The 15,436-nt window shown below is 35.4% G+C and overlaps 2 protein-coding genes across 3 annotated transcripts; both read left to right on the top strand.

The window, feature by feature from the left end:
- The first annotated feature begins 4,566 nt into the window (after positions 1-4,566).
- On the top strand, positions 4,567-9,893 carry LOC103489973 (lysM domain receptor-like kinase 3). Its single transcript, XM_008449336.3, has 11 exons — positions 4,567-5,742; positions 5,839-5,922; positions 6,429-6,728; positions 7,363-7,508; positions 7,594-7,683; positions 7,783-7,888; positions 8,160-8,311; positions 8,403-8,500; positions 8,583-8,730; positions 8,932-9,039; positions 9,393-9,893. Exons 1-11 carry the CDS (start codon positions 5,127-5,129, stop codon positions 9,555-9,557), a joined length of 2,013 nt encoding a protein of 670 aa, XP_008447558.2. The 5' UTR covers positions 4,567-5,126; the 3' UTR covers positions 9,558-9,893.
- A 1,736-nt stretch (positions 9,894-11,629) lies between these two features.
- On the top strand, positions 11,630-15,224 carry LOC103489972 (uncharacterized). 2 transcript variants are annotated; one of them, XM_008449335.2, is made up of 4 exons: positions 11,630-11,897; positions 12,491-12,601; positions 13,066-14,032; positions 14,188-15,224. In XM_008449335.2, the coding sequence occupies exons 1-4, from the start codon at positions 11,700-11,702 to the stop codon at positions 14,403-14,405; spliced, it is 1,494 nt and encodes a 497-aa protein (XP_008447557.2). In that variant the 5' UTR covers positions 11,630-11,699; the 3' UTR covers positions 14,406-15,224. The 2 variants fall into 2 exon arrangements, with proteins under 2 accessions (XP_008447557.2, XP_008447555.2); XM_008449333.2 differs by having other exon boundaries at positions 14,182-15,091.
- The last annotated feature ends 212 nt before the right edge of the window (positions 15,225-15,436 follow it).

The following is a 15,436-nucleotide window of genomic DNA, read 5'->3' as shown; positions in this document are numbered from 1 at the left end:
TCCTCCTCTAGATCTCCTTGTAAGAAAGCATTTTTTACATCCATTTGGAACAGATCCCACCCATGATTGGTTGCTACTGACATTAATATCCTAAAAGTGTTCATTTTTGCTACAGGGGCAAATGTTTCTTGATAGTCAATGCCGTATGTTTGGGTGAAACCTTTGGCAACTAATCTGGCTTTATACCTTTCAACTGTGCCATCACTGTTATATTTTATTTTATAGACCCATTTGCATCCTACTGGTTTCTTACCTTTGGGTAGTTCTACCATATCCCACGTGTTGTTTTGTTCTAAGGCTTTTAATTCTTCATTCATGGCTTGAATCCATATGGTCTGTTGTTTGGCCTCGTCATACGTGTTTGGTTCATTGTTACCGTCAAGTTTGCTTAAATAAATCTGGTAGGTTGGTGATACCTTGTTGTAATTAATAAAATTTTGGATAGGATACAAAACCTGATGGGATACAAAATCCCTTAACCTTGTTGAAGGTTGCCTTGTTCGTGTTGATCGTCGTCTGATTGTATCTTCTCCTTCTTCTTCTTGTCTGTCTTCTGTATTGTTCCGTTCATCCTCATAATCTCCCCCTGAAGAAGATGCGGAAGGATTTTCTTCATCGTCAAGGGAAGGAAAGAGGAATTGCAGAGTGCTTGGTGTTGCAGCGGTGGTGTCTTGTGTAGGCGTGAAGAATGGTTCATGCTCTCTGAAAACTACATCCCTGGAAATATACAGTTTATTTTGTTCGGGATCAAAGCACTTGTATCCCTTTTGGGTTGAGGAGTAGCCAAGAAAAATAGTTTTCACAGAGTTTTTATCTAGTTTGTCCTTTCGTTTTATATATACAAAGCAGGTGCATCCAAATACTCTAATATGATCTAAGTCGATTTTTCTTCCTTTGAGAATTTCAAGAGGACTTAAATTATTGAGATTTGGGCTTGGTAATCTATTTATGATATAAGTAGCAGTTAGAATTGCATCTGACCAGAATTTTTTTGGAACATTATTCTGAAGTAGTAAAGCTCTTGTTTTTTCAAGAAGATGTCTGTTTTTTCTTTCAGAAACTCCATTTTGTTGTGGTGTATGAGTACATGTTGTTTGATGAAGAATACCATGTTGTTTGAAAAAATTGGTGAATTCCTTATTCACATACTCAGTACCATTGTCAGATCGAAAAATTTTGACTTGAGCATTGTATTGGTTGGTAATAAAATTAAAAAATTCTTGAAAGCATGAGAAGACTTCATTTTTGGTTTTTAAAAGATATACCCAAGTAGTTTTTGAAAAATCATCAATGAATGTAACATAGTATTTATAATGATTGTATGATTCTTCGGGAGAAGGTCCCCAAACATCAGAATGAATTAAATCAAAACATTTTTCTACTTTAGTTATGGAAGTAGGAAAAGGTAAACGAGTTTGTTTTGCAAATCTACAAGTATCACAACTAAAGGAATCATAATTATAATGAAAAAGTCTATTCAAAACCTGATCAGATGGATGGCCAAATCTTAAATGCAATAAATGTCCACGATCAGTGTTTTTACTTGATACAAAGCATTTATTATTTTGTTGAAGATAATATAGCCCGTTCCTAAGAATTCCTTCACCAATCATCTCCCCTGAGACTATGTCCTGAAAAATCACTTTTTCTGGTAAGAATATTACAGCACAATTAAGATCTTTGACAATCTTATTAACAGATAATAAATTAGAGTGAAAATCAGGTAGATACAAAACCTCATTGACTGGTTTGTTAAAAACAGAAATGGTTCCGGTACCGAAAATTTTGGTCTGACCACCATTAGCAGTTGTGACAAATTGTGGTTCATTGGAGGTTATCAAGTTTAAAAAATTGTTTGGACTACATGACATGTGATGCGTTGCTCCCGAATCAATAATCCAATTTGAGTCATGCTTATTCAAGTATATTGAATTATTTGAAAGTTTGAGTTCAGATAAACCTGAGTTCTGTTGCCTCGGCTGAAGTAGTTGATTTAATTGGTTAACCAGCTGCATGAGTTGATCCGAATTAGGTCCGGAAGGCCCAGCAGGCGTGACAAAGGAGATTGGGTCTTGCACTGGCCCAGCAGCAGTCGTTCCATAGAAGCCTGGTGGCCCGTGATCAGCTGGCCCTTGAGAGGGATTAGGGTTCATCCCATTCATCCCGAAGTCAGCCTTCGTATTTGTCCCGCTGTTGAGTTCTCCTATGGCGGAATGTGCCTCTCGGCGCCACCCGCCGTTGTTGGTACTTCCGCCACCTTTGCGTTGGGGCTTGAGATGCGGATGAAGAACCCAGCAACTCTCCTTGTTGTGACTCGATCGTTTGCAATGATCACACCACAAGTTCCCCTTTCCTCTGTCCTTGTTGTAGGTTGCGCGAAATGCTTGGTTGTCTGTTGATGGAGCTGGCGACGGATTCATGAGCCGTCTTCTTGATTCCTCCTGCTCAATCTTGAGAACTACATCATCAAACTGTGGCATTTCTGCCGATGAGAGAATTTGAGCCCGAATGGGTTCAAAACTGGAATCTAAAGCCCCGAGATAAGTATAAATTAATTCATGTTCGTTTCTTTTGTAAATTTCCTCTGGATTTATTGTTTCTGGGAGATACATCTGTAACTCTTCCCATTTGGTCAGTATTTCGGCCACTAGGTCTGAGTTATTGAGGTTGCCTTGTTTGATGTTGGAAAGTTCTTGTTTTAATGAAAAAATATGTGCGAAGTTTTTTCCTTGACCATATCGGGTTTTGGCTTTTGTCCAGATTTCCTTTGAGGTTTTACAGTACATAAGAGCACTAGAGATTTTAGTGTCCATTGTGCTTAAGAGCCACGACATGATCATCTGATCTGTGGTCTCCCAATTTTCTATGGCTGTTAGTTCATCATCAGTAGGGTTGGCTTGGTCTTTTGGTTTTGGTTTTCCTTTGGATCCATTAATGAATGACCTTTTACCCTTACCCCCTAAGCCTATTTCCACAGATCTGGCCCATGGTACGTAGTTATTGTTACCAGTGAGGATATATGTGGTGATTTTGTTGTTTTCGATCATGTTAAGTTGCTGGTAGCAGAAATGTAATCCAGAGAGAAAAATAACAAAGAAAAGAACAGTTTTAAATTGATACTGATTTTGCTGATTTTTGCTGAGAAGAACAGATGCTTTCCTTGTTCCTTTCCACTGGTTGTCTCCCTCGGTTATGTTTTGCTCGATGAGGACAAATTTGAATTGATGCAGCAGAAGTTTCGTCACCTTTGTGGCGTTGAGTACTGCTTGCTAATGGCACCTTTGTGCTTGGTCTGAGAGCTTGAAATTGGGATCAAATTGCTCTGATACCATGAAGATTTTAAGAAGGTATTGATTTAAAATAAAAGGATTGTTATTCTTATTCTTTACAGAAGAGTATATATCTATTTATAATTGGCTTGTACAATTAGCCGTTAATCTATTCCTATAATTACGCTGGATGTTAAATATGGTATAATTGCAGCCTAATGCTTAATTGTAGCTAAATCCTATATATGTATACTGTATTAGCCGTTGACATGTTTCCATGTACAGCCTATGATGATTCTATGAATCTGAGGCCATTAATTCTGATCTTAATCCTTCAATAGAAAACTATTTCATATTGAGAAGGAGAGATAAAACTTAAGAACAAATTACAACTTTCATAAATTTAGAAATCCTGGCAAAAACAAGTTAATCATTAGCCTAAAGTAAAAATTAAATGTAAGTAGCTCAGATTTTAATAATGACTCCAATACCGCAAAGACTTAGGATTAATGGTCCCGAAAAAAAGAAGAAAATAAAGGAGGGGAAGTAAAGAATTGCAATAATTATAGGTCTCAAATTTATTTGAGTGATTCTCAAGCAACCTACCATCTTCTTCTCTTACTATACCTGAGAACCTATTTTTACAAATTTCCCAACCCAACATCCATGAATATTTAGAAATATGGTCTTTTAAAACTTGTTAAAAATGACAAATTTTATTTGGTGTACATGCATCATATATATTATTTGAGATTTAAAATCTCATAAACTTTTGTAAAATGAAAAAAATAATAAAATAAATTATATATGTATAGATTTTAATGGTTGATCAAAAGAAAGGAGAAAACAATAAATTTAATTCATTTACTTGAAAAAATTTAAAAAATAAAAGAGAAAATAATAAATATGTATCTAATAAATGTACAAATCTATATCATGAACACAAATCAATTATTGAAAACACACCTTTTTAGAAGTTGCAAGTTTAATCTTAATACTTGGGTTAACGATTCATAATGTATATTGCTATCTATATTCAATGGTATATTACTGACATGATACTATTTTGAGATTAATGGAGATATTTTAAAAGATAGTATTAAAATATAACCACAAAAATGCATTGTAAAATGGATTTATTGATATTTTTGTGAAACATGAACAAAGATATTTGATTAAAAGCAAAAAAAGAAAAAGAGGAAGGAAGGGTATTTTAGGGATAGAAGAAAAAAGGGGGGAGTTGGTTGTCAAAAATCTCCATGTGTATGGATGTGGAAAACCCTTGTCATCACTTTCTTTTGCCTTTACTCCCAACAGTGTAATAAGGTTGAGGGGAAGAGAGGGTTTTACCAGAGACTCTCACTATTATGATCACTCATCACTTTTACCCAAAAACAGATGCCTCTGTTTACACTTTTTTCACTTCTCTCCTTCAACCCACCTTAAGCTCTTCTCTGTTTCCAGCTCATTTTCTTCTTCTTCCTTCCCCCATTATTCTTTTCCCAATTTTAGCATACTCTTCATTTTCCTTCGTTTTCTGCTCTAAATCTTCCTCTTTCCTACAAATCTTCACTTTATTCATTCATTCATCTTCTGGGTCTTTGCCTTTTTTCATATACTACTTCCCCATCTCTCTAGTTTTTAGTCTTTTTGTATACAGATTATGATCTTCTTGTTTGGTTTCTTATTGGGTTTTATTTTCTGACTTACCCACATAGACTTCTTCTATTTTTTTTTTTTTTTTCTCTTTTTGATTTCTGTATGTTGAATTTTGATCGAGTTTTGTCTGCCACTAGTTTCTGTTACTGACTGTTTGAACTCACTATCTTTATCCGGTAACTTTGGAGCTTGAGTTCTATGTTTTGGTCAATGAATCCTGTACGAATTCCTACTTTGTTCTTCCTTCTATACTTTGCTGTTCTTCTTCAAGATCATTCCCTCTGTTCTTCTTACCCCACGCCCTTGAATTGTACGGACACAACTCGTTTATGCACTTCGTTTTTGGCCTTTAAGGCTCAGCCAAATCAGACCCTTTCTGTGATCCAGAGTATGTTCGACGTATTGCCTGAAGATGTAACCGTTGAAGGGAATGGTCAGGACTATGTGTTCATCAGGAAGAACTGCTCCTGTGCCTCTGGGTTGAAGAAATACATAACCAACACCACTTTTACTATCAAATCCAATCACGGCCGTGTATATGACATAGTCATGGAAGCGTATGATGGGCTTGCGTTGTTACCCAACACAACTCGAATGGCAAGGAACGGCGCTGTCGTGTCTTTGAGATTGTTTTGTGCTTGTTCAAGCGGGTTGTGGAACTATTTGATGAGCTATGTGATGAGAGATGGTGATACCATAGAGTCTTTGGCTAGCCGATTTGGGGTTAGTATGGATAGCATTGAGTCGGTGAATGGAATTGAAAATCCCGGTAATGTTACTGTGGGCGCTTTGTATTACATTCCCTTGAATTCGGGTTAGTGTTTCTACTCCGTTGAGCAAATTTGTTGAGTTATGATTCTGCAGATGTTCGCCTTTGTTCTTTTAATCATTCAACTTGTGGACTTTGTAGTTCCTGGAGATCCTTATCCGTTGAAAACAGACATTTCTCCTGCTCCTACTCCAGCTCCTTCTTATACTCTGAGCAATTTCTCAGGTGGGTATCAATATCTTTGACATTTCTCATTCAGACAATATGTACTTTCTTGTTGCACACTCTTAGGAAGACATTCATAAAGTCAACAAGTAGTTGATGTAATTGTGTCTGGTAACAATATTGAAATAGGTGGTTGTTTGTTTTTGAGTCAAGTCAAATCTACTGACATGTATGGCAACCAATATTAAAAACTGAAGATCGTATCTAGTGATCCTTCAGAAGTGAATTTGTACTTGGGAAATTTAAATAAAAGAGCATTGACAATGACTCTCGTTTTAAACTTCACAATATTTGGTAGGAGGATTTGCAGTTCTTCTAGATCCTTTAAGTTGTCTGTTTCCAGCTTTACTTTGTTTGCTGCTGCTTATTTTTATTTTTCATCACTACTGTGGAAGACTTCCTCTCCGGGATTAACCTTACGGTTCTTACATTCTGAGTTCTAATTAGTGCCTACTTCTGTTATGAACTTGAGAAAAATCGTAACTCTAATGGGTTATGAATTGCAGATAATGCTGAGAGCCCCAAACGTCATCCTCCATATATATGGATCGTTGGAAGTTTGGGAATTATTCTTGTTCTGATTTTGGTAGGCATAGTAGGTTATGCTTGCTTCAGGTGGTTGAAATGCTTTTCTAGATCAAGGAGTAGCCACTCCAAAGATCCCAGTGGAAAGGTTTCCCACAAGTTCCATATTCTTGGGAAGTCGAGTTTCTGCTGTGCTTCAGGAAGGTATATTTGCTGCAGTTCTGCAGATTGGAAGCAAGCCAACAGGGAATCCAGCGACAACCAGAGTGCAATTCCAAAAGGTAGTTTCAGTTCTTGGTCTTATTTTTCCTGGCCTCAGTTGCAAAAAATTGATGAGCATTATTGGCTTGGTTTATCCACCTGGGTTCATTGGAGGAGCCCATTGACTTCTACTGGGACAATAATGTTTAACTTAATTTCAGAGAACATCGTGATAGTTGCCAATTTCTTCCTCTGGCTCATCTCCTTTCATTATGTGATTTTGGATGCCATTTACCCCTCCGAAATTCATGTTCTACCTAGGTTGTAGAATTTTCTATTGAGTTATTGCTCCCAGATTCATGCTATACTAATTGCTCCCTAGTCCCTACAAACTTTGATGCTAGAGCAGATGACTTATGAATCGTAGACTATGGTACAAATGGGGCTAACTAAGATCCGAACAGAATAAAATCATTATTTTTGTTAGTTTTGAGCTTCCAACTCTTAGTGTTGACTTGCTCACATACTTTTGGGTTATCTTCCTGCTTATTCAACTAAAGCAGCACACTAGCTCTTTTGAAGATTGAAATTCTTCAATATCTAGCGCATTTGATTGCATAAGCAGCAATTCCTTATAATTTAGATGTCATCAACTTCAGTTTGCTAAATTATTTGAGACATGTCTAATTGCTATTTGGATTTTCTTTCATGTAGCTATTGAGAACAATGTATTTGATGTGGACAAACCTGTGGTTTTTTCATGCGAAGAAATTGTTTCCTCAACCGATAGTTTCTCTGATTCAAGTCTACTTGGCCATGGAACTTATGGTTCAGTGTACTATGGCGTCCTGCGTGATCAGGTTTTTGATCATCTACCTCATGTCATACTGAATTAAGGATATTAGTTTTGTTGACTGCCCTAACTCAATGAATCTAATGTTTTAGGAAGTTGCCATAAAAAGAATGACTGCAACAAAAACTAAAGAGTTTATGGCAGAGATGAAAGTCCTCTGCAAGGTTCATCATGCTAACCTGGTAATCCACTATTTTTTCATATGTACTGATGTATTTATTTCCACAAGCAAAAGCATACAACTTGAAAGCTTTACTTCTGTTTGGTTTACTTTTTTCAAGGTAGAATTGATTGGTTATGCCGCCAGTGAGGATGAGTTGTTTCTTATTTATGAATATGCTCAAAAAGGTCCCCTCAAAAGCCATTTACATGATCCTCTGAACAAGGGTAAGATCACATTCATACCCATTAATCAAATCATTTTCCGAAGCTTGTATTTTATTTTATTCTTTGTTAACTTTGCTAATTCTTAAAATCCTGCAAGACAATCTGTCTACTTAAAGTGAAAAGTTTGGAAGTTTGTCTTGTATAAACTACCTGGCTATCTAAGATTATAGATTAACACTGTAAGCTTAGGAAGTCAGATATTTAGCTTTAGATAAAAAAAAATGTTGCTTATTGAACTACGCTGCTTTCTATTCATGCCTCCTGATTACAGGTCATACGCCACTATCTTGGATTATGAGACTCCAAATTGCTTTGGATGCTGCGAGAGGTCTTGAGTACATTCATGAGCATACTAAAACTCATTACGTCCATAGAGATATTAAGACGAGCAACATCTTACTTGATGGTTCTTTTAGAGCAAAGGTGATATTTAAGCATCCTACGAGTTCTGTCTGTCTCTGTTTAATCAGGCAAAGTACTTTCAACTGAAATCCTCCTCCCCTTCCATGTTTAGATTTCTGACTTTGGGTTGGCCAAGCTTGTTGGAAAAACAAATGAGGGTGAAGCTACAGTAACCAAAGTTGTTGGTACATACGGTTATTTGGCTCCCGAGTAAGTAATCAGAATTTGATGGCTGAATATTTCTCGATAATTTCTTTTAAACTGATTTTTCTTTAACCCTCACTCATTCTAGATATTTGAGTAATGGTCTTGCCACAACCAAAAGTGATGTGTATGCTTATGGTGTCGTTCTTTTTGAGCTTATAACTGGAAAGGAGGCAATTATACGAACTGAGGGGACAACTATGAAGAATCCTGAAAGACGGTCACTAGCATCTATTGTAAGTTATATCATGCTGGATATGTACTACTTTGGAGAATTTATGTTATTTCTCTAATAAAAATACACATTTCTTGCCTTAAGTTGAGCTTTTTGAGCTAATTATTGTTATGGGTTATTCTTGTATATCTAAGTTTTCACAAGAACTATGGCCATTTGATGCTAACTTTTTGAAGCTTAAAATGTATCTGGCATAATGCAGATGTTAACTGTTCTTCGGAATGCACCTGATCCCATGAATATGGCAAGTCTGAAAGATCAAGTTGATCCGAGTATGATGGATTTGTATCCTCATGACTGTCTATTTAAGGTACATACTTTACCTTTTCCATTTCATTCTAGGTTTAGGATGGCTTCTTGAAAAGCTTTTCAGAAAGTGTTTCGACACCTTCAAGTAGGATGCGTAAGTACATTCAAGGGAGTATAGCATATGATGGTTACTGAGTGCTACTGTTAGTGGGAGTCGATGAAATTTTAACATTTGGAAATGTTTCTCAACATTTGTCCTAGGAAATGTTTTTGAAAATGGTCTACAATACATATTCAAAAGTATAACAATCATGTCCAGTCTCTTTTCTTGTAGCAATGTCAGATTTACACAAGATCTTTCATGACTGCTGTTGATTTTAAATTTTGTGATGTTTTGTACTTGTTTCCCGATAGGTGGCCATGTTGGCAAAGCAATGTGTAGATGAAGATTCAATTCTACGTCCCGACATGAAGCAAGTTGTGATATCCTTGTCACAAATCCTACTCTCTTCGATCGAGTGGGAAGCCACTCTAGCTGGTAACAGCCAAGTTTTTAGTGGTCTTGTCCAAGGAAGATAGTTGTGAAACTCCATCACCTCAACCCATCAATCTGCCATATGGCCATCTACTCTTTTGCCCATTGAACCTCTCCTGATTCATCTTCTCTAATTGTATAGCATCAGCAGCCACCCTTCGTATGCCTTCAGAAAGTCGATGTCTATTAATCAGTAACCATTTCATATTCTTGCATTGTCAATTTTTGCCTACAATCTTCGCATCCTCCCTTGGCTGCCTAAGTAAAGCTTTTTGAGGTTTCCTAGTACAAGTAAAGAGCACACTTATGTTGAATAATCTCCTTCTGGCTTTGTGAAGGGCCACAAATGCACCCCATGCACATAATTGCATTTATTATCATTGCGATTATTTATTTATTTGAATGTTTGTCATGAGGAGTCAATGCAGAAAGGCTGCAATATAATTTGAAGTGGTAGAGAAAATATTCAATGTACATTACTTCTCATATTTTGGATGAACACTAAATAAAAAAGAAAAAGCCAGGTTGGAAGGTAAGGAAAGAATAATGTATTAACATGGTTTCCAACTCATATATAAAGGCCAAGGAATTATTCTTCATCTCCATGCCCCACTTTCGACATGTCTTTTTCTACTCACGTTGTCCTTTTATGAGAGAAAGAGTGGAAGTGATGGCAAAATTTTTAAGATTATGTTAATGGAATCTGTTGATAATTCAATTTAGAATTGTAGTTAATTATGTTTGTAGATTGCAATCAAATAGTTTTCTGTTCTTATATTTCAATTTTTGTTATATTAAGGAGAAAAGATGGGAGTAAATTGAAACTAAATGGGTATTTAAATGAAAAAAAAAAATTATATAATATAAAATTTAAAAGTAAAATAGAAAAAAAATTTATTGCATGTGTAGCACAATTCATATAAAATAAGTTATCAACAAAGTAATTAAAGTAAAAGGCAAGGATTGACCAAATTAATATTCAGGATTCTTAAGACAATCACCAGACAACAAAGCTATACAATCTGTTCGTTAGTCAACACTTTTTTGTATTACACCTAATCAACGAAGCTCTGACTTGTTTATAGTTGATTATCATAAACAAATTGTTTATTCAAGAATGAGGAGATAAAAGGTTAATGTGGGAGTAAAATGGACTTTTGGACGTTCCGGTATTTACGAACAATCTGTGAAAAATCAACTTACTTGTAATGATTATATCTATAGGCACAAATTGTCCTGTATTTATATTTGTATATTTGTAAGTTATTGATAGAAGATTAACGAATTAAAAGGTTAAGGTTTAGTTAATTAATTTTATATTATTGGAGTTTATAATTTTATGTCTAAAAGTATGAAATAAATTTTTAAACGTTCAAAGGAAAAATGTATTTATGGTATTTGATATAATTAATATTAGTGTATTACAATACATTATTATAAAATTAATTTGGATGAGATTCAAATTTAAAACTTTATTATATGAAAATTAATGTATTTAAATACGATTCAAATAAATAATCAAAACTATATAATATAGGATAATTAAATTAAAGAAATTGTTCAAACTGGAAAAGGTGTTGAAAATATTTACAAACATAATAAAATTTTACTTTCTATCAAAGCTAGACCCTACCGATGTCTATCCATAAAGTGATCAATGTCTATTTAAGTCTACTGTCATCTATCATTGATAAAAAGAAACTTTTAGTTACATTTATAGATAATTTAGCTTATTTTTCTATTTTTAAAAATATAAAATAAAATTATATGAATATACTAAAACGAACTTTTTGAATATTTTTATAGGTTATTATATTATATTATATTATATTATATTATGTTTGTTATGCACTGAAAATTGTTTGAATTTAGTTGCGAAATTGATTAAATAATAATAAAGAGAAGGATTATTGAAACTATAGTAATTAAAATGAGAGAATTAAAAGTAAATAAAGTTTAAACAAATGAAACCAAGAGTATAGTATATAAATGGAAATAGTTAAAATTTGGTTTAGTTGATGGGCCAATAGGGTGAGTGTGTTGGCCCATTCCATTGTCTGATTTGTAGAACATTTGATTTTACAACAAAAAGCCACTTCAAAATCCCGCCAACGGACACAATTTCAAAAAGTAATCAGGCCATCCTTTGCAGGTTGAACAAGGGCATCATACCGGCGCCGATCGACATGCCGGTCATGGGAAAATCATCTGTGAAGAAGCCATTGAGGGACGTATCCAACCACAGATACCCTCGAACTTCCTCTAAATCTCTCACTACAGCCACCAGAAGGGAAGATTTCAACCCGTCTAAGGTTGAAGACCTAGACGATTCTCTCGATCGCCTCCTTCTAGTTCAGTCCGATCTCTCCGCCCTCACTCACCAGGTTCACCTCTCCATTTCCCCTCCGTTTCGAATCTTCTAGAATTAGTGTTCGTATACGTACAATCGATCTTGATTTTCATTTTTAAAATTGGTGAGAGCGGAAGGGAATTACAAGGACGGTTCATACAGAGCAACTCTCGTTTCACTCTTTGCTTGGTTCTTAACAAATGTAGTTAGTTGTATTCCATAGTGTGTTTTTGAGAATAAAAAATTTTGTTTTCTTTGTTTCTTCAAGTGCTTTGAATGCATACAGCTTGAGATGAAAATTTGTTATCAAAACCTTGCACTGTTAATTCCTTGTAGTGTAGAAATCATTGTTTGTAAGTGTTATCTCCATTTATTTCTAAACAGAAAAACACTTAATCTGCCCAAACCAAGAAGTTGTTTCTTTAAAATGTTTAACATATATTAGTTGCCCTTGTCCATTAAGAAGGGTAGATTATGTACATATGAATTCTAATATGAGTTCTTGAACCAGGTGGTACACATCTCTTCACCAATGTTAAGTTCTCTATCATTTGTATAGTAGTTGGTTGGCTATCTTTTTGTTTTTTGTTATGTTGCATAGCTCACATCAGCCTACTGGATTGGCAGATCGATGAACTCGTTGTGAAAGCACTGGAATTGAAGGAAATAGACAAACAGGGGAGGAAAGAGATCGAATCTTTCACTCATGTCTTATCCGATATGCAATCTTCTTTGAAGGTAATTTTTTTGGGTAGAAAGAAACATTTCATTGATGCAATAGAATGAGGGTTACTCCAAACTCCAAAGCCCCAGGATACAATAGAAGGAGCACCACTCATTAAAGTCCCAAAACCTATTTAGTAATCATTTCGTTGTTTGTTTTTGCTTTTTGAAAATTGCTTTTATTTTTTCGTCGTTTTTCACAATGATTTACATCTTTCTCAAGTCTAATGGTTAGACTGAATTTTTAATTATCGATAATGAAAGAAATTTGATAGTAACAGTAGTATTAATAGGCTTAATTATCAAAATAAAAAACAGAAAACAAAAGGTACTAACCGTATTTTAAATGAAAAAAAAATGCTAAAATGAGCAAAAGGTGCTTTGTTTTACCCTCAGGAAAAGCAGTCTTTTGTAAATTTTCAGTAATTTATCAAGTTGCAAACCATTTATTCTGATAACTCGTGTGGGATAATTTGCAGCCCTGGGTTCCTAGGTTTCAGAAGATGTTCTCTCACCCATCAAAAGATTCTGATGATGGTATAGGACAATCATTGGCTAATGAAGGCAATGCATTGGTTAACGTTAAGGAAAATAACGTTGCTGACAGCCCAGACCATACTGAAGCTCAAGATTTGGTCTCTCCTTCACCTCTCGTATCATGGCGTGCTGGTTGCAATATTGAGAGAGGAAGACAATTGTTTTTACTCACTCCTCTTCCTATTTCTAAATCACTTTCATCGAAACATGTGGCTAAATCTGTTCTCAACGGAATGAAGTCGGGTATACTTAAGAGTACACAACCATGTTTTATTGCATGTGGAGATTTAAATGAAAATCCACTTGAATGTAATGTAATTGAGCCTAGTGTTGGCAAGCCTTCTGGGTCTGATTTATCAACACTTGGTGAGAATCTGCTTGAATGCAATGGAACGGAGGGTAGTGTTGTAGAGAATAGTTTGCTAGAAGGTAATGCACTTGAGCCTAGCGGTGCTGAGCCTTCTGGGTCTGATTTAACACAGGCAGAGATAATTCATCAGCGTGGATTTGCTTCCCCGCCATTGTTATCAAAGAAGAATTGCTCTATGTTAGTTATGACACCGTGCTTTAAAATGTCTCCTCCAAAATCTTGTGTGCTGCTTGAACCCATTTCAGAGTCATCACATAAAGATAAAAAAAGGTTTTACAAGGCCACGCCTTTTCCTGTTGGAGTTCATGATTGCTCTTCTGGAAGTGACGCTTCTGATGGGTTGGCTTTAAAGTATCCAGAACTCTTAGGTATTCAACAAGCTCACAAAACAGGAATCAGAAAGAAAGTTGAAGCCTCACCAGACTGGTATATGTCACCTCCAAAAACATGCGTTTTACTGGAACCATCTGATTCTCATTCCATTGAAAGTGCTACTTCCAGTGGATGTCACGAAGCCACTAAATCTTTCAGCCACCAAGGTATTTATTGTTTTCCAATTACCACACATTTCTGACCCTGTTCATGAATTAGTTTAGATTCTGTTTAACATAGATAATTTGATATAATCATTATAGTGTTTAGCTTTATGATTTCTGTGGCGCTTCTGACTAAAAAAATTTACGTAAAGATCCAGTTGGGTTGAGCTTGCCGCACATAGATAACACTCCCATGTTGAAGGAATGTGAAAGTGTATTCCGGGTTGGGAAATGTGCTGGGGAGGAGACTCTTAAGAAAGAACTATGGATGAAATTTGAAGCAGCCTCAACCAATCCATTTCCTTGTGATCAAGCTCTTCAAAAGACATCGAAGAAAGGCTTCTTGGATTTGTTGGATGAGGTTTCATGTGATTAGATGTGGAACTGATACACCTTTGAAATGCATACCCCGAAAGGCATTGCAGCATATGTTGTGGTAGTGCAGAAAGAATCTATGAAGCTGTACTTCTCATAATGATGGTGGAAGCAGATTTGATGTAAAGAATGCCTGTGTTGTACTATTAGGCTACATTTTGTCCTGTAAGCTTGCAAAAGTTGTATATTCTCAATGATGCATACAACTTTCCACAGATATTTTGAGCCTTCAGTGATAAATTGGTTATCCAATTTAATTAAATTTTCTTTGAAGGATATTCATGAGTGAACTCCAGCAAGCCAAAGTCCATTGTACATCTGATCATCTGGCCGATGAAGGCGAAGCACAACATTTGCCGGCATGAATCCGTTGGTGCCATTCATTAAATATTTCGACTTCTTCAATACAGTAACATGGATAAGCAGAGATGGTGTAATTGATTTGTTTCGAAGAGTTTTATTGTTGAATTTAGACGTCTGTAGTATGAATTGAAAATTTTATAAGTTTTGAAGGAAAAAAAGGAAGAGTAGGTTGCTTCTAAAACACCTTAGCCTCTTGTTTAAGTTAGCAATTGTGAAGAAATTAGAGATAAATCACTCATCTAATGTACAAAATGCAACTCAAGGACCAAAAGTTGTTGAAACCTTCAATCTATCAAATACAATTGGGTAGTATTAGTAACAAAACTGAGTCAATCCACAGCGAGCTATGTGTTTTCTTCTAATCAATGTTCAAATTTCTTACCATGACCAAAGGGAGTTTTGTGATTGCTTGTTTGTGTAAATTGCAGAAAAGTAAATAATATGACTTGAGCCAGATGAATCAAATGAGAAAAGCACAGCTTAGGTTTTTGAGGTATCTCAATTGTTACTTGATACATGCAAACATAATTGTAATATTACCCATGCTTAGCCAACATATTAAGTAATGGTTTAGTTGTAGTGCTACTAAACATGTCAATCACCCGCATTAAGTTCTAATTAAGGATATCCTAAAACATATGACAAGCAAGTAATGCCTCAATCAAATAG

This window comes from Cucumis melo, chromosome 4, assembly GCF_025177605.1.
Source record: "Cucumis melo cultivar AY chromosome 4, USDA_Cmelo_AY_1.0, whole genome shotgun sequence".
NCBI lineage: Eukaryota > Viridiplantae > Streptophyta > Magnoliopsida > Cucurbitales > Cucurbitaceae > Cucumis > Cucumis melo.
Note: the sequence above shows the minus strand (reverse complement) of the source record. Positions and strands in the feature narration are given on the sequence as shown.

Bases quoted from the DNA above. Each gene is read 5' to 3' on its own strand.
- LOC103489973 (XM_008449336.3), top strand. From the start codon at position 5,127: ATGTTTTGGTCAATGAATCCTGTACGAATTCCTACTTTGTTCTTCCTT. The intron at 7,684-7,782 runs GTAATCCACTAT...ACTTTTTTCAAG, and splicing joins AGGTTCATCATGCTAACCTG to GTAGAATTGATTGGTTATGC. The intron at 7,889-8,159 runs GTAAGATCACAT...TCCTGATTACAG, and splicing joins ACATGATCCTCTGAACAAGG to GTCATACGCCACTATCTTGG.
- LOC103489972 (XM_008449333.2), top strand. From the start codon at position 11,700: ATGCCGGTCATGGGAAAATCATCTGTGAAGAAGCCATTGAGGGACGTA. The intron at 11,898-12,490 runs GTTCACCTCTCC...CTGGATTGGCAG, and splicing joins TCTCCGCCCTCACTCACCAG to ATCGATGAACTCGTTGTGAA. The intron at 14,033-14,181 runs GTATTTATTGTT...ATTTACGTAAAG, and splicing joins TAAATCTTTCAGCCACCAAG to ATCCAGTTGGGTTGAGCTTG.